Here is a 27,768-nt window from a genome sequence, read left to right on the forward strand (position 1 = left end):
CCTGTTAAATTACTGGTTAACAGGGTCTATCGATTAAAGACGTAACGAAAGTAATATTGACAGAAGTAAAGTGCGAAAAATAAGCTCTGAAAACATTGTAAATTGATGAAATTGTCAGCATAAAAGCTGTCAATTTGGATGAAAAGAGGATTAGAATTATTAGAGAAATAAATATTGGAAGAATGCCTCACACGCAGATTGTAACTGAGAAACATGTTCTGCTTGCAGAACCATAGTGGAAGTACTTTAATCACATTACATAACTTTCTGGTACATTAATCGATACTTAATTACTGTTTAAATGGTACACCATTTAAAGGATATTAATATTAAAACTGAAAATTTAATGATTGTTTTCTGGGATAGGATCGTTAAGAACACAAAATCAAAGGTAGATGCTATTCGGCTGATGGAAGAAATGGAAAACCAAAACAATGAAGTAGTTGCAAGTTGCATTACATCGAGTATTCTCTCCGTCACCTACGGCATAATTCAAATGGACATTTAACAGGACTTTACTCATTTTCAGACTTTAGCGGCAAATACCTTGAGTCATACGAGAAACTACCAGCAGTTCAATTCAAAAGAGTTCAGCATCATTTCAATCTCAATCTATTTTCCCCAAGTTGTCTGCTGGGAGTTCCGAGGTGTTTACAAACATTTGGCTCTTATGTGAGATGATTTTTGGCAAAAGTAACAAAATATTCCTCAGCATCATCAACCATAGTTGTTACATATTTCCATGCTGTTCAAACTGAAAAACATCATTGGTTATCAACAGGAGCAGCTGACATCTAAAGATAAAAACTGAAATAGTAAATTTGTTTTGCACAGTATATATATTTACTCATTGCGCTAGTAAATTTTTAGGCTTAGTGATGTAAACATATTTAACGTTTGTGTAAATGTCTTTCCTTTAGAACGTTTCGTTTCAAATAGCAAGTCTTGAAATCTTGAAATGAAGTGTTCTCTTTGTAGTTGTGTTAAAGTTTGTAAATTTGGATGTTGCCATTTAAAAAAAAAAAAAAAAAAATTAAAACGTTACAATTCATTTAAGCATTAAACTGCAAGAAGTAGTACATTTACAATAAAAACATCATTATGATAAATATTGAAAATAAAATTTATTGCCTTATAAACTATTTAAAACAATTTATTTGACAAAAGTATCACATACAATATATAAATATACAAATACATACAATAATGCAAATAAAATTGTGCTTTTAAAAAGTACAGTCTATGAAACTACATAGTTTGTCTCAAAACATAAAGTTCCTTGCCTTAAATGATTGCTTACATTCACAAGAGTAATAAAACTGCAAGATAAATCTGATACATTCTCCGATAGAGTCTCTTTAATTTTTTCTGGTATTTAGACAAAGTGGCAAAGGCAAGTAAAAAAAGTTAAGTGTTCCAAATATTACTGAATTTTGTTTTTGTTTTTCTTTCAATGATCAATACATTCAAGGTAACCCGAAAAGAGGCGAAGAAAAGAACGATACAATATGACACCTAATTCAATCTTGTAAATTTCACACCAAAGTCAGAAACTTCGAACTTCTTGAAGAAATACATATTTGTTCGATGTATGGGAATGAAATAGCAAGAATAACGAAAAGAATACATTAAAAAATCAGTGTTTATATCCTTTTGTAAGTAAACTTACCTATTTCAAAAGTTGAATAATCAGGTAAGTTGTGCATCCTCTAATATCAAATTGTCAATTAAAAGTTGTAATCAAACACAAGTTGAACAGTACACAATACACAACTAATATTACGTTAATGTAAGTGACTTCTTTCAACTGAAAACTATCAGAGACAAAATTTTGTTCAGAAATAGTCTTCTAAACATAAAATAGAATAACAGACATTACAATGCTTAGAGATCATAACATTTGTATATCATATTCCAAATTCTTTCCATAGCATTATGAGAGCCTATCTGTCTGGATATCTTATAGCACATATCGGAAACGCCTTCAAATTTGGAAATTACCATGCAATTTTTAAAAGTGAAATAAAATATTCTCAGATAATGTATTGTATTTTCTAAATATACTCCATTTTAGAATGTACAATAAGGTATGCCTTAGTGCCATTTATTAGAATATATTCAAATTCTCTTAGTAGGTGTTATCAGACATCAAACTCAATCTTACCAAAAACTTAAAAACTACTTTTATTTTAAATGGAATTTCAGTAGTCAATAAATAATAAACAGACGTTTCCACTTTACTGTCCTAAAAAAGAAAGACAAATAATGATAAGTAGCTATCTATAATTTTATTCCATCAGGGACGTACTAGAGGATGGATTCTGGAGGTCTGGACACCCAAACGAAATCTCGACTTTTCTGTAAATTTAGTCAAATTTTAGGAGCAATTTTTCAAATTTCAACATAATTTATCCTCGTATTGAATTTGGAACACTCCGAAATAAATTCCTACGTATGTCCCTGCATTTAATCTATTGCACAATGCAAATCCTATTTTACGATACACTGTTTAATAATGCTGCTTAAGAAACTTGTTTATAAAGTGCGAAATGAGAAGGTAAAATATCGTTTTACCTACATTCAAACAGTGCTAAAAAAATCTACTCTGCAAGAAAATAATTAATTTAAGTTCTCATGCAAAATGCAAAGGAAACCAATTATCATCCGTCTTGCGAAACTGTTTTGCGCAGAGAAGACTAATATTATGCTTTTATTACGACCAATAAATATCTGAAAAGAGTGGAGATATACGTACATCTTTTACAAGTATGAGGGCACAAAAATGAGAAGTTTGGGGAAGATGTAGCAGAAGGGGATGAGAATTGCTATATCCGCTAATGTATTAAATCGTATCTGTACCTTTTAACTAACGATAACTTTTATTTCCACCATAGTCTTGTAAGAAAAAAAATGCTTGTCCATAATTTTTGTTCTCCATTTCTTTCTAAATGTAGTCAAATACAAAACACATTCACAGAAGCACTCACTCACACTTTGCATTGTTTTCTTCTGTACAGAGATTATTTTTTTAAAAAAAAAAGAACACTGATGATTCAAGGCAGAAGGAAGATGTCTGTGGGCAAATGGGTAAGCAAATTGTTGGCAATAGACATGAAAAGATTGACCAGTTTCTTCCTCAGTTGAGGCATCATGTGTTGGACCACCTCATGGCCATTCTCTTGAAGGAAAAGATTGATGGCTTGAACTATAAAAAAGGAATATTTTATCATTTAAGTCAATTGATCAAAAAATGAATAATTTCTCAGCTACGAAACAATATAATTATTACAAGTTATGATACAACATTTAGTTAGGTTACCTAAATATGGTCCATCATTTTCATCTGTAAATGAACAAATTACATACACATTCTAAGCACAGAAGAACATACTATATCGCTAATGTTATATATTATAGACTCACTCTGGTTTAACTTATTACTCAAGTTATGCATTGCGTATTTTTAATATCAATTATTGCTATACGTCCTAAGCCTAGACTCGACTTTTCGGTTATTGTTATTATTAACAATATTCCCTTCGAATTACAAATATATAGATGCTTCTAACTGAAGCTGGATCGTAGCCCCTTTGAGTGAATGTTGTGACACTGATACGGCATACAAGAATACTTTCACAGCCAATGCCAGATTAACATATAAGCTAAGCAATCTATAGATGAGGACCCCTCTCACTTAGCGGCCCTCAAAAAATTAAAGGAAAAGAGAACTGGATGTATAATTCTAAAGTACACTCTAAGATAAAAGAAATAATAATAAAACCTACATATAGCAACATTAATTTATGTTATATAAGCTCCTATGATGTAAGTAAACTGTTCCCTTAAAACTGTTCCTCCTATGATGCCTGTTCCCTTAAATATCAAGTTTACGCACTTCTATATAGCGTAGCTACGTTCGGCGTGATCTGGTTGCACAGCTGGACATACAAAGGACCCCATTACCTTCAATAGCTTAGGGCTTAATCAAACTTAAATCCAGCTCTGTTCACAGCAACGAATTATTCGCGAACTACATATTGTCACGAACTACTCTGTTACACATTGTTTAAGTTACGTTAATTAGTCATTGCAACTCTAATTAGCTGAGACCCGAATAACTGCTACTGCCAAGCGACTTATGGCTCATGATATATTGCTGTGCGATGATTGTCTTTGCAAACAACTTTTGAACATCTTGTGAGGTGTGGTGAATTTTTAGGATACAATATTTGGCGAAGGGGAAAGACGTAAAACACAGTGGGTTGTTTGGGTATCTATCAATTCACTGCAACATGAAACAAGTGAATATTCATTATCACTGGCAGCAGTTGTGTAATGCTAGAAGTTTTGACAGGTATACGCTCGATCGTTTTTAAAAGAATATAACTTATACCCAATCCTATATTCGTTCTTTCTTCCGTAAATGTAAAGTAAGTATGCGCTTGGTTATAAAGATATTGGGTGAATATAAGCCACATTATGCCCCTGGCTACAAGAGAATGTTTTTTTTCTTCTGTTGAATGCAATTTTATTTGTATAGCTTTTAGAATTTGTGAAATAAATAAATAAATAAAACATTTTCTAAGATGTTAAATTACACTACGTTAGGTTCTTCTAAAATTACGTTAGAAGCGAAAAATCATCAGTCAATAACATAAACAAAAGTAACATCAAGGTTTCAGCTGCTTTTCCAGCTGAATCAGTGGACACTGTGGCGCCGCCACTCAAGGGAGTTGGGTACTACGAACTACTAAAAGCAAGAACGAATCAAATCATTCAGAGCGCGTGAGTCTGATAGAATTAGCCAATGATACACTTAGCTACTGCCAGTAACAGGCGATGCAGTTAGTTACAATTCTAGCCAATAGTGTCGCAGAGTCACTTTTGTTGCATTGTGGGAACGATTTGAATTTCTATTAGGAATATAAGGAGTGGTTCATCAGGGTAAACATTGCGTGACATATTATCGTTCAGCCCAAACAAAAATACCCTTAACTATGATGATAAGCTTAGTAATACTTCTGTAAACAGACCTAATACAGTTAAAGATCTAGATGTTCCATTTGGTCCTAAATTAACGTTCATTAAACACACCAAAAATATTACTCATGATGTTTTTTAAATTATTAGGATCGTAGAAGTAGTACGGAGTTCAGCAATATGCAACACACTTGAAAGTGTACTATCCAAATGTGCTCCAAGTTGGAATATGTTGTTACAATTTTGGAACCACTCGTAACAAAAGTATCGCCAACAAATTGAAAGAGTTTAATCAAAATTTGTTAGGTGTTTGATACACAAAGTAACTGGAATTTATCCTTCACTTGAAAATCGTAGTACACTGATACACAATTGTAATATTTCCTCATTAGAACAAGGGCTTAATGTTGTCGATCTGGTATTCGTCCAAAAAATGGTTCAAAATTTGTTCACACTTTTTATCATCATTAAACTTCCATTTTCCGTCAGTTAAAACTGGAACTAATAATACAGGTCTTTTCTATTGCAAAAGGTATAGGATTAGCATAATGCTGAATTCACCAATCTGGAGAATTTGTTCTGTCTAGAACAAATTATGTCAAAAACATGATAAAATTTACGTATGCACAATGTCCTGTGAGGCACTAAGAAAACTGCTGTAAAAATATATTGTAGTATTTCAACACCGTAATTGGGCATCTGCCTGTTGCGTTGATAATTAAACGAATGAATAAACGTTCTACGAATTTGAGGCTAAAATATCATTAGTCCACTTTACTGAAACAGAAAAGAACATTTTAGCAAAAGACTGCCTAGTATTTTATCACTGTTTCTTTCAATATCTTAATAAATAGTACTGTTATAGTGAAAATATGTATAAAACTGTATCCGTACTTAATTTATCCCCATCAGCACTGTTATCATTTAATGATTTAATAGATACGGGGATGAAATTTAAAATTGCAAGCAGCAGAATAGTAAAGGAGCATTTAAGATACCGTTAAGAAATGACACATAACAATATGAGATACCTAACAGTGTATTTTGATACATATACAATGCAAGAAATAAATAACCACTATTTGCAGTAAAATGAAAAAATGCCAATTATTATTACCTACGGTCGATGTACGCTTCAGCGTTACAAAAATTCGGTTACATGAGAGTTTATCCTCAACTGTGCTATCTTATTCAACCCAATGTGATCTATTGATAAATATATCCTTAAACAATCTTTTAGTAAACAAATATTAAAATTTAAGTATGATCAATTTTTGAACAATTTTTTCACAAAAAAGTTTGAACAATTTTTTCGAAAATCTCCCGGTTTTTTCCGATCTTCCCGTTTTTGGTGTATAATACGGACAAGCGAGTGGTACCGTTACAAAGTATGCTTTATCCTGAGAAAAAAGAGGTATGAATCATGATGCTATGATAAATAGTAAGGAAGCAGTAGTTGCTTGAGTAAAAGTCTAACATTTACCTCAAAATGTGGAAATCCTAAAAGAATTAAGTACAAGAACAGTTTTTAAAGGATATTTTGGGCGTTTAACGCCGAAAACTGCGTATCTTACACAATTATTACCATTATAAATTATGAAATTCTAAAAGTATAGGGGTTTAACGAAAGAAAGAAGTATCCGAAAAGAATTAGACATACTCCAATCGATTGAATTCGTGAATTGATATGAATGAGTGTAAGTCCTCCGGCATAGGTTTCAAGACAATCAACAAAAACAATTTTTCTGTCTTTTTTTGTAAATTTAAAAATTTATGTTTCTCATGTCACCTATGAAGATGAAACTGTTACCGAAAAATATTCCCTCGTCAAGCTTTTCATTATAGCATTAACAAGATAACATTAGAAAGACTGTTTAATAATATAGCGAAATATCAATAACTTCTTAAGCTTTAATTTTTTTGTTCAACTATAACGTTACCCAAAAATAAGTCATACGTATAACAAACAATAGATTACATCGATTGAAACAAAATGAGATACTTGTGAATAAAAGTTCTCATGTGTAGTTTTAAAAAATATATTAATGGCGCTAAAAGTATGTCACTCGTTGTGTATGATAATTCAGAGCTTTTATTCTGCTGGAACATATTGTACTTTGCTTTTAGTACTTGATATTCTATAAAAGGTACACTGATTAAACTACCCTTTTAAAAGAGGATATGCTGATAACCACTCATTTAAAAAAGGATATACTGATAACCACACATTTAAAAATTGGATATACTAATAACCACCCATTCAAAAAGGATACACTGATAACCACTCATTTAAAAATAAGATATACTGATAACCATCCATTCAAAAGGATACACTGATAACCACCCATTTAAAAATAGGATATACTGAAACCACCGATTCAGAAGGATACACTGATAACTACCCATTTAAAAATTGGATATACTGATAACCACCCATTAAAAAATACACTGATAACCCCCATTTAAAAATAGGATATACTGAAAACCATTCATTCAAAAAGGATACACTGATAACTACCCATTTAAAATAAGATATACTGATAACCACCCATTCAGAAGGATACACTGATAACCACCCATTTAAAAATAGGATATACTGAAAATCACCCATTCAAAAAGGATACACTAATAACTAACCATTTAAAAAAAAGATATACTGACAACCACTCATTTAAAAAAGATTCATTGGTAACCATCCATTTAAAAATAGCATATACTGATAACCACCCATTCAAAAAGGATACACTGATAACCACCAATTTAAAATTGACTGTTCACCATCCACTTAAAAAGAATACACTCATAATCATCCATTTAAAAAAGGTACATTGGCAATCATTCTATGTATTGCTAATCATTCTGTGTATTGTCTTCTGGTAACGGTGAGACATACATTCATATCAGTGACACGTATAATTGTAACAATGATATGCATATATTACTTGTGAGCTTATTATGAATTTCTATTTTGAATGTTTTGTGCTATGCTTATATTTCACGGATCTTACACACCTACAGCTTTGTGTTGTACAAACTATTGCATAACCTCATGATGCTTTTCTTCAACATTCAAAGAATACCTATTTAACTGAAATTGGAAGTATATTTATTACTTTTATGATTTGAATTAAAGTAAACTGATAGACGTCACATACGTATCTATTTTTTTTAAATTGCAATGGAAATTGCACTAATTCAAATTGAGTTTGGAAGAAGCAAATTTTAATATTATTACTGTTCTTTCGATTTGAATAACGAAACTAATCAATTGTTCTGTTATGTTGTTCATATGTCCGGTACTTACGCGATCCTGATTATATTGATAATCTTTAGTTAAGTACTTTAAGTATTATTTTAAAGTCTAGACATACGTATTTACGTCAAAATACAAGTAGTACACCTATTATAATTTTTGTTTACAATGTTAGAAAAGCGTATTATTTGCCCCTTGTAAGAATGTCAATTTTCATTCTCAAGATAACCTTTAGAAATGAATTAAAATCAGCAAAAGTCCGACAAATCTTAAGAATCAACTTATGCTAGCTTTGAATGTAGTTTAACGAGAATGATAAAAGAAAGAAGATACACTGATAACCACCCGTTTAAAATGGATACACTGATAACCACCCATTTAAAAAAGGATATACTGATAGCCACTGAATGAGTGATATTAAAGACAGTAGAGTTTCGTAAACTCGACTCCCGATATCTCGACATTCCGTGTAACTCGACAATCACTTTCTATTTAACTTTAAATATTTTTGTTGGTCAAATAAATAATTATCTTTGAAATACTGTAGTGGTGGTCTACTACAATACCTAGACTATAATACGAGCAATTTCTAAAATTGTCTACCCGGAACAGACAATATAGGCACATTACAGTTCATTGTATTATTGTAATTGTAGTACATCTTTATGGGTATGAATGTCCGCAATTTTGCTGGCTCTGTTCAATTGATATTAAACATTTTTTAAAATTTTTGTCCCTTTCTTTTGGTGATACTAGTTCTTGCAACTGTCCAAGGAATTTGAAGACAGTTTTTTTTTTTTTTTTTTTTTTTTTTTTTTTTTTTGCTCCATCGCCCTCTCAGTATCGAAATGGATTTAAAAAGTTATGTAACCACTGTCAATAACTACTCATATTCCTTTCAATTGTTAATAGCCGTTAGCAACCTTGCTTTGAAGGTGTATGGATGTTGTCTTTTGAAAGTTAAACTTTCGCATTAGAGTAATATGCAGTTAAATTGTTATGAGTTGTGAATAACTCACCCTTTATTCTGTAAATCACGACATTTTTTTCTGTAACTCATCACACTCTGTAACGACTTTAGGTCAATAAAGTACACTCTCAATACACAATACAAATTAGGGCAAGTTTACGGAACTGTACTCTAGTAGAAACTAGAATGGAATTTTTCGAAACTTGAATAAAAATTTCATAGTATAGTTTATCCAACAATTTCATAAGCAAACTGAAACCTAGTTTCTTAGATCTACAAAAGAGCACCTAAATACGTAATAGTAACTAACACAAATCTAATACAACATATTACATACTTACTTTCTTTTCTCATAAAGCTGTCTATTCTGGTCTATTTAACCCGAAAGAGACTTTTGATTTCTGATAAATTTTATGAGTAGTTTCTTACTAAGAATCTTGTTTATGACTTCGTTTTATTTCATACCCTTCATATTTTCTGAAAATTTCATATTTTAAATATTAACGGTTTTCACAATTTTCATTCATGTTACTAAAGTACCGTTCGAGTCAATATGACCCGCATAAGTTTTTCGAAACGATCATATATTAAAAGTAAGCTTTAAATTTGTTTCTGATTCTTTTCTCGAAACATGTTCACATTTTAATTTCTTGGTCTTTCTTTCCCCTTTCTCTTTGTGTAACTGTGTTACGTTCTCGGTTAAGATAAAACTTGGATAACATTGCTTTTATTCTCAATAAAACGATTAGAAAACGAGTTCCAGCCTTTAGTTCATAAAACTTATATGCTGATTCGTTTTCGTTTTTTTAAATGTAGAGATGAAGTATGGGAAACTAAGAAATAAAGGTAGGGCACTTGTTTCGAAGAAAATGTTTATCAATGACTGTTGATGTTTATCGTCTAATACAGAGCGTTCAAAAAGTCTCTATACACCTGAATTGTCACATATTCAAAGCAACGAGAAAATTAATTTACTCAAAATTTATTGTATTTTATGGCATAAAAGCACTATGTACAGGGCGTAGCATATACACACACATTTTCACAGCAAATGTTGGAAATGTCCCCCATGAGCCTCCAATCATGCTTGCACACGTTTCTTCTTGTTCTCAAATACTCTCACAAGTTGTTCATGTGGAATGCTATAAGCAAAATCTCGAATAGCTGTTTCGAGTTCTTGTAGCGTGGGGGGGGGTCCCTTTATAAACAGAATTCTTTGCATAACCCCAGAAGTAAAAATTCGGAGGAGACAAGTCAGGAGACCGAGGTGGCCACAATTCCTTTGAAATTATTCGATCTCCAAAAACCTCTTGCACTAATGTCATGGATTGGCGAGCTGTATGTGCTGTAGCGCCATCTTGTTGTATCCAAGCATTACGAATTTCGTCTTCCGTTAGTTCTCCCATGAACTGGTGAATAATTTCACAATAACGAGTTGAATCTATTGTTTGTCTGAAAAATATGGGGCCGACTATTCTTCTTCTGAATATTGCAATCCACACCCCTACATTCTGGTCATGCAGGGGAACTTCATGTATGACATGTGGGTTTTCTGCACACCACAAACGTGAGTTCTGGGAATTGACGTAACCTGATAAATAGAACCAGGCCTCATCAGTAAAAAAAAAAAAAAAAAAATCCAAAACATTGTCAGACTTGTCCATAACAAACCATTGTTTCAGAGACCGCTAACTAGATACAACAATCACTTCAACGTCACTTTGACGACTGGAATCTAAAAAAGGAACTTCACGCAAGACGATAATATAGCAGTGTTTCAAACCTTCTCATAAAATTTTATTTCATGTGACTTTGAATGCGACTTTGACTTGCCACGATTCAGGTGTATAGAGACGTTTTGAACGCTCTATTATAAATACAGCTTCAAGTCCAACAAGATATGAAATAACAAGAATATCAGACATCAAGTCTTCATTTGAATCCATTTTACGAAGGTAAGTCAAAAATTATCCACAGTTCATCTATAATTCTTTTTTCGTTGTTCATACTGATCCCTGTTCTCGTTTATTTTATTGTTATACGTTGTAGTCATGCTTTCAAAGTTTGATCTTAATGCCTCCATTTGTCTTCCTTTTATTGCAGATAGATCACGGCCACTCCATGAGAAGTTTGCACCAAAGAGGGACAACGAACAATGAATGTGACATGGTCCTGTTTAGACAGACGAGTGACTATTGATGACGTGACACATCGTCTGGAAGTTAGACATGGTTCTGCGTACTAAATCATCCACAACAGATTTGGGTTTCATAAAGTCATTCGTCCGGCTTCTTCCGCATGCATAACACTTGTGCGACCATTTTTAAATTTTTTCAATCCATTCGTAGAGATTCCGTTCCGGCAAGTCACTGTTCCCTTATTGTAATGAAGGTCTTTGATGGATTGTAGCCCCTGATACAATTTCCGACCACAAAAACCGGATCACTGCTCGTTGTTCGTCTTTGGCGCAAACCTCTAATGGGGCGGCCATGATCTATCTGCAACAGTAGGAAGACAATTGGAGGAATTAAGATTAAACTTTAATTCCATGACCACAACAGAATAAAATAAACTAGGGCAGAGGTCAATGAACAATGTAAGAAAAGTTGTAGCTACATTGCAGATAATTTTTGACTTATCCTCGTATATTGATATCATAAAAATTTCAAACATTGAAAGAAAACAAATGTATGGTGAAAAGTGGAAAGACTTTTCAGTCTTATATTGAACTATTGATTCTAGGAGAAGTGTACACATCACACGGAGAATCCACTAAGAGGTTTTGGGTTAAGGAATCAGGAAGACCTATCTTTCCTGCAACTATATCACTTGAAACATTCTTCACTATATCGTGTGTGCTTCGATTTGACGATCGATCTATTCGATAAAAAAGAAGATAAATGGTAAACTAGCAGCGTTTTGAGATATATGGGAAAAGTGGGTTGAAATTCTTCATAACTATATTGTCCTGATCAACTGGACAATTAATAGGGTTTAGAGGACATAGCCCTTTCAAATAATATATACCAGTAAACCATCAATATAAAATATTGACTTTATGTGACAGCAAAATGCCCTAAGTACCCAGGCAACAGGTGAAGAATCCGGTACACGACCTGATAGAAATCAAAGTATTTGTGTTGTAAGTGATGTTGTTTATGGACACAGGAGTCATAACGTTACCTGCAATCATTTTTTCCACCTCGTTCACCTTATCACAGTCATTTTTGAAAGTTTAGAACAGTCTATGCTTGGGACTATAAGGAAGAACAAACCTGAACTTCCGAAGACTTTGTCAAACAAACAAATGCATTCATAATTATATTATGTTAATGATACAACCGTAGTAAATTGTACCCTAAAGAAAAATAAGAACGTTGTACTCATAAGTACTCTTCAAACAGGAAAAGATGTTAGTAATCGTGTTGACAAGAAACCAAACCTATTATTGGATTATAATTCAATCAAAGAAACTATAAACACCTTAGATCAACTTATGAACACATACATATGTATACGTAAAACCAACAGATGGCAGCTAATAGTGTCGTGGAATATGACCGATGTATATTAGCTTTGAATGTTTTTCTTATGGATTTCAATCCATCCAAGCTGGCAACAAGAGAAGTTCTTCAAAGAAGGTCGTAGTTAGAAAAACTTGGAAAGTCCCTGATTTTAGGTGACATACAATCTAAAAGTGTATACCGAGAAGTGAGGGATCTTTCAGAATTATGAACAGAGCACAAGGAAATAGTAAAGTAGAAGCTACTGGGGTAACCACAAAAACAATTACTGCTATCAATGACAAGAGATGTAAATATTGTCCATTTAACCAGCAACAAGGTAAACTTGGATGTGCTCTCTTCTGTACTTGCCATGCAACTTATTGCATATCCGTGAAGTCATACAACTTATTACATATCTGTAAATGGCAACAAAACATAATCTGCAAATGGTAACTTATTACATATCTGTAAATCGCAACAAAACATAATCTGCAAATGTTAGTTTATTACATATCTGTAAATGCCATGCAGTTATGAGTGCCAAAACATAATCTGTAAATGGCAACATAATCTGTAAATTATGATGGACAAAACACACTCTGTAAACGGCGACTCATCATATATGTGTAAATGGCACAAAACATAAGCATAATCTGTAAATGACAACCTGTTACATACATGATGTTATATCAATTACCAAGTAGCTACGATGGCCAAAACATAACATGTAAATGGTAACTTATTACGTACTTGTAAATGCCATGCAGCTGATTTCATATCTGTAAATGCAACAAAACATATCTGTAAAGCCATGCAGCTTATTACATATTGTAAATGGCAGCAGAACATAAGCATAATCTGTAAACAGTAACTTGTTACATATCTGTAAATGGCCATGCAGCTATGATGGTCAAAACATAATCAATAAATTATGATGACCGAAACAGAATCTGTAAATGGCAATTCATTACATATGTGTAAATGACACAAAATATAAACATGATCTGTAAATGGCAATTTATAACATATCTTTAAATGTCATGCTGCTTATTACATATCTGTATATGTCATGCAGCTTATTATTATCCGCGCTCTAAATTATTACGTCTATTGTCACATACATATAACGATTACCAAATTTATAAAAAAAATGTTATATTTGTGTTACATGTATTATATTCTCTCTCGTTAATTATCAATCTTGTGTCGAACCATTAAGAAGACTAGTTACATTGAAGCACTATAGAGACATGTGGATATTAATACGAACAGCTCCATAGTAAAAAAAAGAAAGAAAGAAAGAAAAAGAAAAGAAAAAACATTATTTGGAAAACGTCACTTCATCTTGTTTTCAGATGTTTAAAAGTAATGCATATTCGAAGGTAAAATACAATAAAAACATTTTGAAGTCTTCAACACGTTTAGGTCCGAATCAAAATTTTCTACATTTTTGTTGCTTCAAGAGAACATATATGTAACACATTGTAAAACACAGAAAAATATTTTAAAAATTTTCCTTAATAATATATAATTAAATAAACCAATGATTGTTTGGAAACTGAGTTATCTTCTAATAAAATTCAATAATGGATCATATTGACCCGAACAGTATATATGTGGAGCAAGCAGGGACAGAATAGCAGGGTTAAAAACACAAATGCAATAAATATTAATTACTATAAAAAATATTATTGTGCTATTTAAAATATTATTGTACTTACTGAGAATCCTATTGTTATTAAATATTTTCGTAACATACATTTTTATTTTGTTTATATTCATATCGATATCAAGATGATCTACGTGTAAATATTGGCGACCATTTTTGATTGAGGAACTAACTTTTCCATAAACAATAGAGTGTACGTCACCTGCAAACACCAGAATGAAAACGTAAGTGATTTAAACTCACACATCATCAACATTTATTTAAGCTATATCTAAAAAAAAAAAAAAAAAAAAAAAAAAGCGTAAATTCTGTTAACACCCACAGATTGTATAACACATTTTAGGTAGGTTTAGTTTAGTTTAGATTAGATTAGATTCTGTTTGGTTTACCATAATATAAGTGATCGTAGCGGAGATTTAACTGAATTTAACACCTAAAAATAGCCTACCCTTAAAAGTAGGCTATAATTTGCATCTCTTCTGTTATAAGACAATATGTGCAAAAGTAAAATATAAAAATATAAAAGTATGCTAGTAATCAATGTTCCTAGGTTTGCGTAAGAAAATTTCCCACGACTGACACAAAACTTTCCCTTTTCTTATGAAATTTTCCCTAGTTCGTTTAGTGTCCAATTACTGACAGAAGTTATGTAATAAGGTTAATTTAGCTATATTAATGGAAGTGCTAACTACATTAGTTTTATTTGTTTGCTTTTTGCCTCTAATTTCTAAATTTTTACTTCACTCTTTTTTAACAAAAAAAATACACACAAATACACCCAGCTAACAATGGATGCGAATTGTGCAAATTTGAACACACACACAAACACACAAAATTGTTATTATACTGGTTTATTTCTGAAGGTCAAACAAAAATTTAAGCATTTGCACTGGTCAATCAGTCAACGCGAGAATTTCCCAGGAATTTTCACGTTTTATCAAAAAATTCCCTTTTTGTTAAATTTACCTATGAAATTTTCCTAGATTAGGGAAATATCCCTCAAACTAGTAACCGTGCATAAAATGGGACAAGGAAAAAGATATACGTAGTACAAAATGTTCTTGCTAGATATGGAGAAATATACCGATTTCAGACGGAGAATCGCTTAAGCATCAGATAACTTGGAAAGCAACAACACAATTTTAAAATTTTCGGATTTCGAAGATTGTTTTCACTCGTTACAAAAATATAGGTCTTGAAGCTCATGACTGAGAGCCACTTTCTTTTAAAGTCGGACTAACGAGTTTCGTCACATCTGGACATAACATTTAGAATTTTTATCATTATCAGGCAAATGTTTAAATCATGTTTTCAACAGAAGAACTAACTTAAGGCATGATATTTAGAACTTTTATCATTATCGGTCAAATGCTTAAATCATGTTTTCAACAGAAGAACAACTTAAGGCATGATATTTAGAATTTTTTATAATTATCGGCAAATGCTTAAATCATGTTTTCAACACAAGAACAACATAAGGCATGATATTTAGAATTTTTTATAATTATCGGCAAATGCTTAAATCATGTTTTCAACAGAAGAACTAACTCAAGGCATGATATTTAGAATTTTTATAATTATCAGGCAAATGCTAAAATCATGTTTTCAACAGAAGAACTAACTCAATGCATGACATTTAGATTTTTTATCATTATCGGCAAATGCTTAAATCATGTTTTCAACAGAAGAACTAACTCAAGGCATGAAATTTATAACTCTTATCATTATCAGGCAAATGCTTAAGTCATATTTTCAACAAAACAACTAACTCAAAACTATATTTTACGTAATATTCCAATTATCAGGTATAATTTAAGCAGTAGTGTTATTTCAGATTTTATTTTCGGGGGCAGATGAAGCAAGACCCCCTGATATATGAATAAGTTATCACGTAACATTTTTTTTTCTAAGATAGTGGAATTGGATATACAGTTTTATTTTCTGGCATCTTTATAAATTTTATTTAGTAATGTATGACTATTAATCGGATAAAGAATAGTGAAGAGAGAATAGTGGCTCAGTGACAGAGCACTTACTGTGGTTCGATCCTGGCGAAGTGAGTTTATGGTGGACAATACCGTGCCTGTGGGTTTTCTTAGGTTTTCCCCATATTCTCCGTCCACCAATTTTTCCATTATCATTCACCTTCATTAAGTCTCCTTTAGAATGAAAGGAATAATCGTGGGACATGACACTATAAATTTCATATTATTTCAAATAGTAAAGGGCTAATCAATTTCTTTTGTAGCGCTGTATTTAATTATATGCTTAAATATACGGATATGATCTAAGTAGAGTACGTTTGTTTTATCTTGGCACACTTCTCGCCAGTACACTTGGTTGGCTTTTAAAGCACTTTTCTGCTAGCACTCACGTGAACGTTTTAATCCAATAGGCGTCTTATTGATTTTGTCGTGTAGGTGACGTTAGTTGTCAGCCAGCCCATCAAATGGGGCCATTGCTATTTGGCTGGTATTTGAAGTGCTTAGTTGCCACAAGCGAACAAGTGTGTTACAGGGACTTGTGAGTGGTGTGGCATTTTGCTGTGTTTCCTAACGTATTGTAACTCGCAACTTAACGCTGGCGTGGCAAGAACGCGTTGCAGACAGACCCATCCTTTAGGCGGGAAGCGTGTCAAGGCAAAACAATCGTACTCTAATATCTTAGTATCACATATTAAGGAAAATATTTTAATATTGAACAAAACATAACATAGTGTAGATCAACAGAGTAAATCATTCTAGAAGTAGGTTTGTGTGAATGACATATGTTGGTGTTGGAAGATGCGAAGAGGAGTGAAGTTATGATCATTACTGTTCTGTAACACACGAATGCTAATAAATAACATAAAATAAAACTTGTGTAAGTGCTCAGTACAGAATTCAAAATTGAAGATCCCCGAGAGGGGAAACGAAAGTTATGGCTGCAATCGAATTGCGCACTCCTTTCTGGTTATATCAGTTTTATCTGATAAGCCGCTGACAATTTGTCATAATGTACAGGATTGCGCATTAAAAAAATGAACCGATACTGTCATATGGAAAATGTTCTTACTTCTGTTGTGTTTCTTAGTGTGTGATTTCACTGGAAGGTGTTTATATAAATTGAATACTTTAATTAATTAGAGGCTGAATTTCATTGGTGAATTGCAAAGATGATAAAAATCAACATTTTAACTAGAGGAGAAATCTGATTAGTGAACTACAAGGATAGCAAATGTCAACCTTTTAAATTAGAGGATGAATCTGATTGGTGGATTGGAAGGATGACAAAAGTAATCCTTTTAACGAGAGGAGATATCTGATTGGTGGACTAGAAGGGTAGCAAATGCCAACCTTTTATTAGAGAATGAATCTGATTGGCGGTCTATGTATCTCAGTATTTACACAGAACGTGACGAGCCCCTATTGACAGAAATATTTGTATTTGTTTTCGGTTTGTGATGTGATCGCTTTCTGACGCTGAAGAATGGCGGGTTTCTAATTAAGTGTTACCGAACAAGAAGTTGCTTGTGTGATTAAGGATGGACTTAAGTATCGTCGATTTCGGTAGAATAAGAACGGATCAGAGCGGGGGTAAGATATTAAGGTTTATAATTTAGCTACTTATTTGACGACTAAAAGAGCATAGTTGTTTTACTATATTATTGATAAGGATTATTATTATCCGAAACAGTATCCAGTAAACATTAAAAACAAATAACTTTTTTAATTCAGCTACATAGAAATATATGTGACAAATAAAAAGTCATATTTATTTTACTGTGTTATTGATAAGGATTATTATTATACGGAATAGATCCAGTAAACATTAAAAGCAAATAAGGTTTATAATTTAACTACTGATTTGGCGACTAGAAAAGCATATATATTTTACTGTATTATTGATAAAGATTATTATTACGAGACACGATTTTTGTATATATTTACATATTTATTAGTTGTCATAACACTATTGTTCATATCGTTAATATAACCTTAAACTTAGAGTTTGGTTATTCGCTTACTATCAAAAAATACATTTAGTCACGATATATCAATTTTTCTGACTCCCTGACTAATGTATTTTCCAGTTACACGTTGAGATCTTGTTTTGTAGTCAGTACCACCCATAGCGATGAAACTGCTATTTTGGAAGAAAGAGGGCAGCACAACCGCTTGAGCGATTTTTGAAAGATAGAAAAGCACGAGCTACGATAAATGTGTAAGTAAAGAGAAGCAGAATACCTGAATAAAATCCCAAATAAAAGTATTAGTACTAAGCTCTATAAGTCAGAAAATGCAGAGGAAATAACACATAAAAGATATGAAAAGGTGTAGACAAGCTACCTACTGCATTTGAAGTAAACGTGCCACTCTTCATCCGCGAGTATTAACAAGCGGTTGAAACACAAAATAGAATTACTCGTGATGGAGAAATGGTTGTGATTATAAATGAAGATAAGATTATCGTCCTGCTGACTTGTACAAGTAATATCTAGTACGTACGTATTCAGTGTCAGTAACGAAATTTATGTAAATACATTAGTAGATGTTTCGATATAAGACATTTCGTGAGTGCCTATCAACGTTATTAATATACCCTTTTTTTCTTATGGACAAAGGTACATTATCAAACGTGTTTCTTCGTGATGACGCGTTTTTCATTTTTTTTTTAATTCGAGCACAGTCGCAGTCAGTTTTATGTTTTGTGTACCATTTAGTTTTATTGAGGGAGAATTCCCGTATCCTAATGGGACGCAAACAGCCATAGTTTTTGACGTACCTATCGAGTTGTTAATAATAACAATTTCATCCATTTCCAATTATAACCGTAGTTTATTTCAGATTATTCATTTTGTTTCTTTTTTCTTTCTTTCTTTCTTTTTCTTTTTAACTTACAAGCTTTTCTTTTTTATTGTGTGTTTGTATGTCTCGTTATCATATTTTTTATGATAGTTTAACAGTAGTATTCATGTTAATAGAATTATAGTGCAATTGTAGTTAACAGCAGTTTCTGTTTGGTGTTTCAGGTTTATGTATGTGACAAGTGATGTTGAGGTTTACGCTGACATCAGTTTTAAGTATGCTCCTCGTCATTTTCATCAGTCGTATACTATACCCGCATTCAAAAATGAATTTTATTTACCCCGTATACCGGGAAGGATAAACAAACTTATAATCAATGTAGGAAACAATAAGAAGTTTAGAAACTGGAATAAATTTGAGATCGATTCATTGTAGACTTCGAAAGTGATGCATTGCCTACAAACTCCGGGTAAAGTGCAATTTTCAAATTCCTGATAGCTGCAAACAACGATTTGGCAGCGTGGAGAACATGCAAAATAAACCGTGAATGATTGGGAATGTGCTGTACGGTCCAATGAGTCCTTTCTCTGTATGTTGCTAACAACAGGCTGTTTTTGTATGGCGTGCACACACAGAAGATTATGATCCAAAATGTCCTCTCCGTATAGTGAAGTACATTGGTGGCTGTGAGATGTTGTGTGCTGCAATTATTGGCACTACTTGGATCGAGTGTTTACGTTCACACCAACACATTACTTCCAGTGATTACGTTCACTGAACGCATTACTACCAGTGATTACGTTCACTGAACGCATTACTACCAGTGATTACGTTCACTGAACGCATTACTTCCAGAGATTACGTTCACTGAACCCATTACTTCCAGTGATTACGTTAACTGAATGCATTACTTCCAGTGATTACGTTCACTGAACGCATTACTTCCAGTGATTACGTTAACTGAATGCATTACTTCCAGTGATTATGTGGTCGTTTTAGATGACCATGTGGATACTCAGATGTCTTTTAAGGCCGGTGACGTCATTTTCCAAGACGACAATCAACCAATTAACTCTGCTGGTTCTGCTGAGACGTGGTTTCTTGAGCACTGGGATGAACTAAACCTTACTTGGTCTGACCAAATCTCAGTTATCAACATTATTGAATAGCTGTGTTCAGCTCTGTAGTTCAAACTACGGGGCAGATCCTCCTCCATTCTCGCAGACGGATCTGTGTGCTGTATTGCATGAGGAATTGTGGAACATCGGGAAGATGAATTGCATTTTTTTTTCACTATTTTGATGACCATTTGCACAGCCTATTACTTGGTAATTATGAGAACTCAGATTTGGAGAGAACGAGCAGTAACGGTGAGAAAATAGATGTTGAGAGAACACCGCAAATGAAAATAGATATGACATAGGACATTGTATCGGCAATTATATTTGCCAGTAGGCTAGAAGTGCTTACAAGTTACAAAGACTGTATATTAATCCTTCATGGCGGACCTTATCGAATGCTTTTTCTATGTCAATAGTACTAAACGTGATAGCTTGTTTTTGTTACAATGCAACTAATCGTTGTAGATTATAATTGAAGTTGCAGGTTGGTCGAAATCCTGCCTGTATTTTGAAAGTACCTTCTGATTTTAAAAATACAAATAGATTCTTTCGATCATAATTCTTTCAAACATTTTGCTTAATATGAGTGTGGTCTATATTGGATATTATGAACCTGCGTTACTAGGGTCTTTATCTAGCTTTGGAAATATCAATGAAATACTTCTGGAATGCAATGGTCACTTATATCAACAGAAAGTAAGTTATCAATACAAAAATATATGGCAGAGGAAGTAAAAGATTCACATTTGATATGTCGATTTGCGATATTGTCAAGGTCTAGACCCGAATTGTATTTGTTCTAGACGTTGACTTCAATACCGGTAAAAAAAAAAAAAAAAAAAAAAAAAGGCTTAGTAAGTTGAAGTACGCTGTCTACAAAATTTCGTTGCCGAAAAATAAGCATGAATTAGTTATGTCTAATATCCCATATGCTGTTATTAAAAGATCAGATCAGATAGCATTGTCAATGAAGGTTTGCGTCAACGCCTTTGGCTTATTTTGACTTATAAATGTAGCTTATCTGAGATGAAGTTATGTAAACATCAATTGTAATTATTGTATAATATGTATACGTTCCAATAAATGTATCCTATTATTCATGGTTTATTAAACATTATAAATATTTACTTATTACTATTACATACCAAATGTTGCATGGAAAGTTCCATTGCCACTGGCCGGCAAAATAAATAGTACACCTTTGCTGCTGTATCGAGCTGTGACTCTCAGTTCTGGCATTACTAGGCGAGCTTCAAATGGCCTGTGCTTGCTTCCGAGTCTGCAAAATCAAGGTCATAAGTTAGTTCACTTTAGATCATGTATAAAATACAGCAGTTTAAAATATATATCATTACGATTGGAATATTATTACATTCTGTTCGTTTTTAGGGTTTTCTCTACGCTTTCTCTTAACCCCTTCAGTGCGTAATTTTCAGATGCGAACCGCTGTAAAAAAGTGTAGTTTTTTTTAGAACTTTGGAATTTGTTACCTTTTAATAACTTTTGAACCTCTCAAGCAATCACATTGAAATTTTCGGCATTATGATCTTTGTTGCTTCTAATTAGCTACTATAACTTGCCATTGTCGTATTTATGGTTATCATCATCATCATCATCATCATCATCATCATATGGTTAGGTTACACAAAATTTGGGAATACCTCAACAGATCAAGCCCAATTTTTCTGTGTAGTCTCTTGGGGTTCCTAGGTGGGCGCAAACTCGCTAAATATTGTCGGCAATAACATTACTCATACTATGAGCAAGTATATTCGCCATACGCAATACAAAATAGCCAAAGCAAAATGAAAGCGTATATATACGCCATCCGCACAGCAGGTGTGTTTTGAAGACACGAGTTAACTCGCCACCCACACTGAAGGGGTTAAATTTTAGTAAAAGTGATAGTAAAGACAATGAAAAATAAAGAGAACATGGCGGATAGTATTTGTGAAATATTAGTTAATAACTGTTTACAGACCATTTTTTAAACGCAGATAATTCCGTGATTCCCAGCCTGACACTGAAATATAGTCCCATTAGTAGTAAGTCATTCACGACCTATAATATCACATATGGAAGAAATATGTGTCAGTTTCAAGTGTCTAGCTGCTTCAGTTTCGTGGAGGCAGTCATTTGAATTAGCCGTATACTGTATGACAATGCTTCAGTTCACACGGCAAGAATTGTCAAGTCGGAAGTAAAATGCATTTTCAATTTCAAAAGTTTTAATATACGTTGATGAGTTAAAATTACATTACAAGACTAACCTCCAAATTCAGAGAATCGAGATACAACTACTTATTATAATGCCATCTAGGACTGAAACTTCTAAATGTAGTAAATCACATCTCCTACTGTGTAAATTGGGCCTATGTTTAGCAGAAGGGGTCCAGCTCTTTTCTCTAAAGAATGTTACAATTTGGTAATTTCTGTTCACATTCGGTTAGTTTAGAGTAGGTTATGTTAGTTTAGGCTAGCTTAGGTTAGTTTACCGGTAGGTTAGATTAGTTTATGTTAGTGTAGAGGTCCCGCATAATTTTCCAAAAATGTTAGAATTTCGCATATTTCTATAATATTAGGTAAGTTTAGGTTAGTTCAGGTAAGCTTAGGTTAGTTTATGTTAGATTAGGTTACGTTATGTTACGTTTAAATACTTGCATCATTCATTTCTCCTGTAAATTTTGTGTTTTTACGTGCTTCTGGACCCCTTGTACTAAACATACTCCGTAAATTGTTGTAATGGAAGATATACTGTTATGTACTTACAGGAAACATTGTCAATAGAACATGCAGTGATTAAAATATACCATTAATAATATTTAATACCACAATCGTTATTCACTGGTGAATAAAACGTATTTTGGCAGGGCTTACTTCTGTTTTATTAGACTTACTTGAGCCTATTAACAGTGTAATTGCTTGCTCCATAAATATCTACATTCTTTAATGTAACAGTATAACCATTAGGTCCAGTTGCTAGAGACAGCGATAACTCTTCAATTGTAAATGGTTCAACTGCTGGCATTGCTATGTCTTCAATCCCTATTAAAAAAAAAAAAAAAAAAAGAAAGAAACAAAAGTAATAAATACATAATTGGAAAAGTGTTGTCGCAGTAGGAAAATAAGATAGATAATTTCAAATTCATTTTTTGTAGTTACCTAGAATATCAGCCTGCATATTTATTGTGTGAATCTTTTTTTTTTTTTTTTTTTTAAGTGTATCTACTTAATTTCAGTTTTCATATTTTATGAAAAGTAATATCTGTAACATACTTAGTCCTTTAGTTGATCTTACTTATTTCTCCTTGGAATCTATTTAAATGTTATGAAAATTAAATTAAATTTTGTGGTACATTTTTAAAAAAAAAACTTAATTATCAAATTTTAATTGAAAGAATAATATATTTATCATAATTATAATATTATAGTACTCGCGCCGAGTCGCTTGACCTAGATCTACCGATTTCACCACCCAATAGAACGCGAGGGTGTGTTATGGTCGTCAATCCCCACCCATCATATTTTGTCAGTGTCTTCTCTCGCGCTATACGGAAAACATTTCCTGAGAGTACAGCGTTGTCGGATTGGCGTCAAGTTCCTTTTTGTTAATTCTTTTTTGTTGCGTTATGTTTTCGTTGTTACTATTTGTCTATTCGTTGTTGTGTCTATTGTTACCATTTTAGAATAGTTGTTACAGTAGTTATTGTTGTGCAGTGTTATTATTGGTCATTTTTATATGCTTTTTTATATATATACTCGTTTACTATGTCTTCAAAGTTTGGCAACATTGTTGGTGAATTTCAGGTGTTTGACGTTTCCCCAAGTGTGCGCCCGGAAAGCGGCTCCACGAATTGTACCGAAGTTTTCCGATGTGTTGGAGCTCAAGCAAAATATTTCTATGATTGGTTTAGAGCCCAAGCTTCACGACTCGGCGCGAGTACTATAGAACGTCTTGATCTGTCTGTCACTCTCAATTCAGGCTAACATTCAGAAGTTCACATTCAGGCTAATAGTTATCGCTAGCTGTGATGCCTCTTACTGACGCCAGAAGATGTGCTAGCGTACTTGCAATTTGCAGACAAGCTGTAGGTTTTAGCAGAAGCAACTAGTATACTTTTTTTAAAAGTCATTTTCAAAAAGCAGCTGGTAGAAAATCAGTTAAATCAGATCATTAAAGTTTCAGTTCATTTTCAAAAGAAAGTAGAAAAATATGATCAGATCATTTCCAAAGAAAACAGAAAAATAAAATCACATTAAAATGCAAACTCATTTTTCTTAAAAAAAAAAAATAATAAAATCACATCATTAAAGTTCCAGATTACTTTCAAAAAAAGCAGAAAAATAATATCATATTAAAATTTCAGATCATTTTCAAATAAAGCAGGAAAATAAAATCACATTAAAATTTCAGGTCATTTTCAAATAAAGCAGGAAAATAAAATCACATTATTAAAGTTCCAGATCATTTTCAAAGAAAATTAAAAAATAAAATTATATAATCAAAGTTGCAGATCATTTTCAAAGGAAGCAGAAAACACAAAACAAAATCACGTCACTTCCAATTCATTTTCAAAGAAACCAAACATCATTCCGAAACTAAATCAATGTTCTATAAAATGGGTAGGTTTTCAACACCGTTACGAGTATATGCATCTATTAGCTAATTACATTTTGCATACATTATTTTGTATACATGTACTAAGGTATTATATTCTACCTATGTTTAAGGACAAGTCTTTGTAAGTTATTCAACACGTTGTTATAGCTATCTAGATAGAAATATACTAGGTATTGACGAAAAAATATTCAAATTGTTGAACATCTTCGAAGAATACCTTAAACAAATTTATTCTCTTTCTAATATACTATGAGACATGAGAGATAGATTATTTGCAGATATATATAGAATATTTTTCTATTTCTCTACAAGCTTCTATTACGTATTTAATTATTTAATATCATACAGTTCCCAGACAATGTTTAACAGGAACAATCGAGGATTTGAGGAACATTTTTTGAAAACTTGATAGAGCACAAAGTTTGAGAAACGTAGGTATATATGTATGCTTTTTATGCTACCAATCTAGCTATGAAATCTGAATTGACAAACCTTAATATGTGGCACGTGTATAGCATACTGAATCATGAGCGTTTTGTCAGAACTCAATAAAGCTCATGCATAGCAATTTCTCAAAACTCGATACAGCACATAGCTGAATACTACCGAATCTTGCAATCCCATGGATTTGTCAAAGTTCTTAACAGGAACTGGCAAATCAAAACACTGACAGAGACTTCTCAGAAGATTCTGAAAGCAAAGTTGTCATTTCACATAGGGATGCAACGTGCAGTATCCTACAGAAGTATGTACTGTTACTGTAAGCGTGCAGAACACTTACATTCGGTTAACTGTGGAGGTTGCTGTTTCAAATCTGGAATTAAAACATGTCACAAAGAAATGCTGAGATCCTCACGCCTATAGAAGATGAACATGGTGTCCAGTGAGAAGAAGAAGGACATAAGGAAACTCATACACTTTTTTGAAATGCCAGAAGAAGCAAGATGATTTAATGAAGATGTTCTCCGAAACTGCTAACTACAACGCAAGTATATGCTTCATTATTTACTATTACTACAGCACTTTGTGTTCTTACATTCTGGTGTTACTTTTTGAAATTTTCCGTAGTGTTTATATTACTTTTTTCATTCATGTAACACTGTAGAAGTAACCCATTACACTATACACAAAACTAACTCAATAAAACAAAATACTAATGAAAACTAAATAAAGAATATATCATGACGAAACAAAAATAAAATCACAATAGTAATACAACAGTATAACAGTATAGAAACAACAATACTAGCAGCAAATTCAGGTTCAGTCACATTCATTTGTGTCCTGTCCATGTTCTCTATCCAGTTTTGAAAAAATCTGCATTTTTTAAGTAGCCAATTCTATGGCAAATATTTTTATTCTCTAGGAGATTCACACTGTCTGTACTTTACCTATAATTACGTTTCTTGAATGAAAGTTTACGTACAATACTAACAAAAATGCAATTCCTGTAAAAATGATGTTTTGTGTTCTATCGAGTTTTGAAAAAACGCTCCTCATTTACATCATTTGTCCCTGCAAAAAAAAAAAAAAAAATGTTCAACACAAAACATTTGCAGTTTTTCCTTTCCAAAATTAGATAGTTTCGATGTTTTCGTGCGAGATTTAACAAAGCTCCTGCTTTTCTTATTAATCGATATTTAACTGACTTGAATATCGAATAGTCATCGATCCTCAACTGATAGGAATAATCTACTCTTTTATTACTCTTCGACACTCAACTGGTAGGAATAATCAATTGTCTTATTAGTCATCGATACTCAATTAATATTAATCATCTACTCTCGATCACTCATTTTGATGAGTGTTGACCTATGCAATTAATTCTGATTTTTCGCCGTAAAGCAAGTTTCTAACTATGGCTACACTGTAAATTTTCATAGGGTGTCCCGGATTTTCAAGCTGAAAGTCTGGGCTCTCTAAATTGTCATCATAGGTAGCTACCTCTGCTCTGGAAGTAATTTTGGGATGTTTTTGACATGTCATATTTCAGAATTCCTGAAACGTTATTTGGAGGGGAGGGGGAGACGTAAGAAAAGGAGATTTGTAAAGTTATGACTTGATATGCTAACTTTATGCACGAAATAATTGTCTATTAATGGAAAAAATGAAATGAAATGGAATGAAAAAATGAAATATTTAAAGTTTTACGTTCCACAGTTATGCCGGTTAGGTGAAAGGAGACGGTGATGATGAGAGATGAGTGAAGTGGTGGAATGAAGAAACTGGGAGAACCCCGAGAAAACCCACGAGCACGGTGTTTGTCCACCACGAAATCCACACGGCGCGAGCTGGGATCGAACAAGGGACCCCAAGCACCGGAGGTGAACGCTCTACCGCTAAGCCACCGCACCTCCGCCTACTAATGGAATGCGATTGTCCGTATTTTTAGAATTTACAATTTTTCTCATCAGAGAAAATTAAATGGAATATTTTAGTTTACGTCTCTCGATTTTGCCGTGTATGCTATAGGAGATAGTGGTGATGAGAAAGGAATGAAATGATGGAATGAAGAAAGTTTGAGAAACTCGCATTCGATGTTTTTTTTTTTTTCAGCAAAGGACATTTGACTCAAGCTGGGATCGAAGCAGACACACTACACACCAGAGATGAACGCTCTACCATTGTTCTATTTTTTTTAAAAAAAATAATCCTGACTTTTATTTTGTTACCACTATTCACGACGTCCGAAGTCGACTGGGGACACGAACACAAAAATATCGTGGACAGTTAAATATCAACCCATGCTACTATAGGACTCAATGGGTTTCACCCAGCACTGTCATTTCAGATTTTGCCAGGGTTTAAGGGGGGAAAGATTGCTCACTGACAAATTTTCACATTTTTGTTAAAAGCATGAG

At 32.9% G+C, this 27,768-nt stretch overlaps 1 protein-coding gene across 1 annotated transcript in view; it reads right to left on the minus strand.

Moving 5' to 3' along the window:
• Positions 1–1,099: 1,099 nt before the first annotated feature.
• Positions 1,100–27,768, minus strand: part of LOC145693521 (protein takeout-like) — an 87,128-nt gene continuing 60,459 nt past the window's right edge. The window contains exons 3-6 of the mRNA XM_081769589.1: positions 23,184–23,331; positions 21,432–21,565; positions 14,431–14,580; positions 1,100–3,205 (exon numbers count right to left, since the gene is read on the minus strand). Coding sequence (XP_081625715.1) covers positions 3,054–3,205; positions 14,431–14,580; positions 21,432–21,565; positions 23,184–23,331 — 584 coding nt within the window. The 3' untranslated portion in view covers positions 1,100–3,053. The remainder of the gene's footprint in view (positions 3,206–14,430; positions 14,581–21,431; positions 21,566–23,183; positions 23,332–27,768) is intronic.

Source organism: Thermobia domestica, chromosome 8, assembly GCF_964235325.1.
Source record: "Thermobia domestica chromosome 8, izTheDome1.hap1.1, whole genome shotgun sequence".
Taxonomy (NCBI): domain Eukaryota; kingdom Metazoa; phylum Arthropoda; class Insecta; order Zygentoma; family Lepismatidae; genus Thermobia; species Thermobia domestica.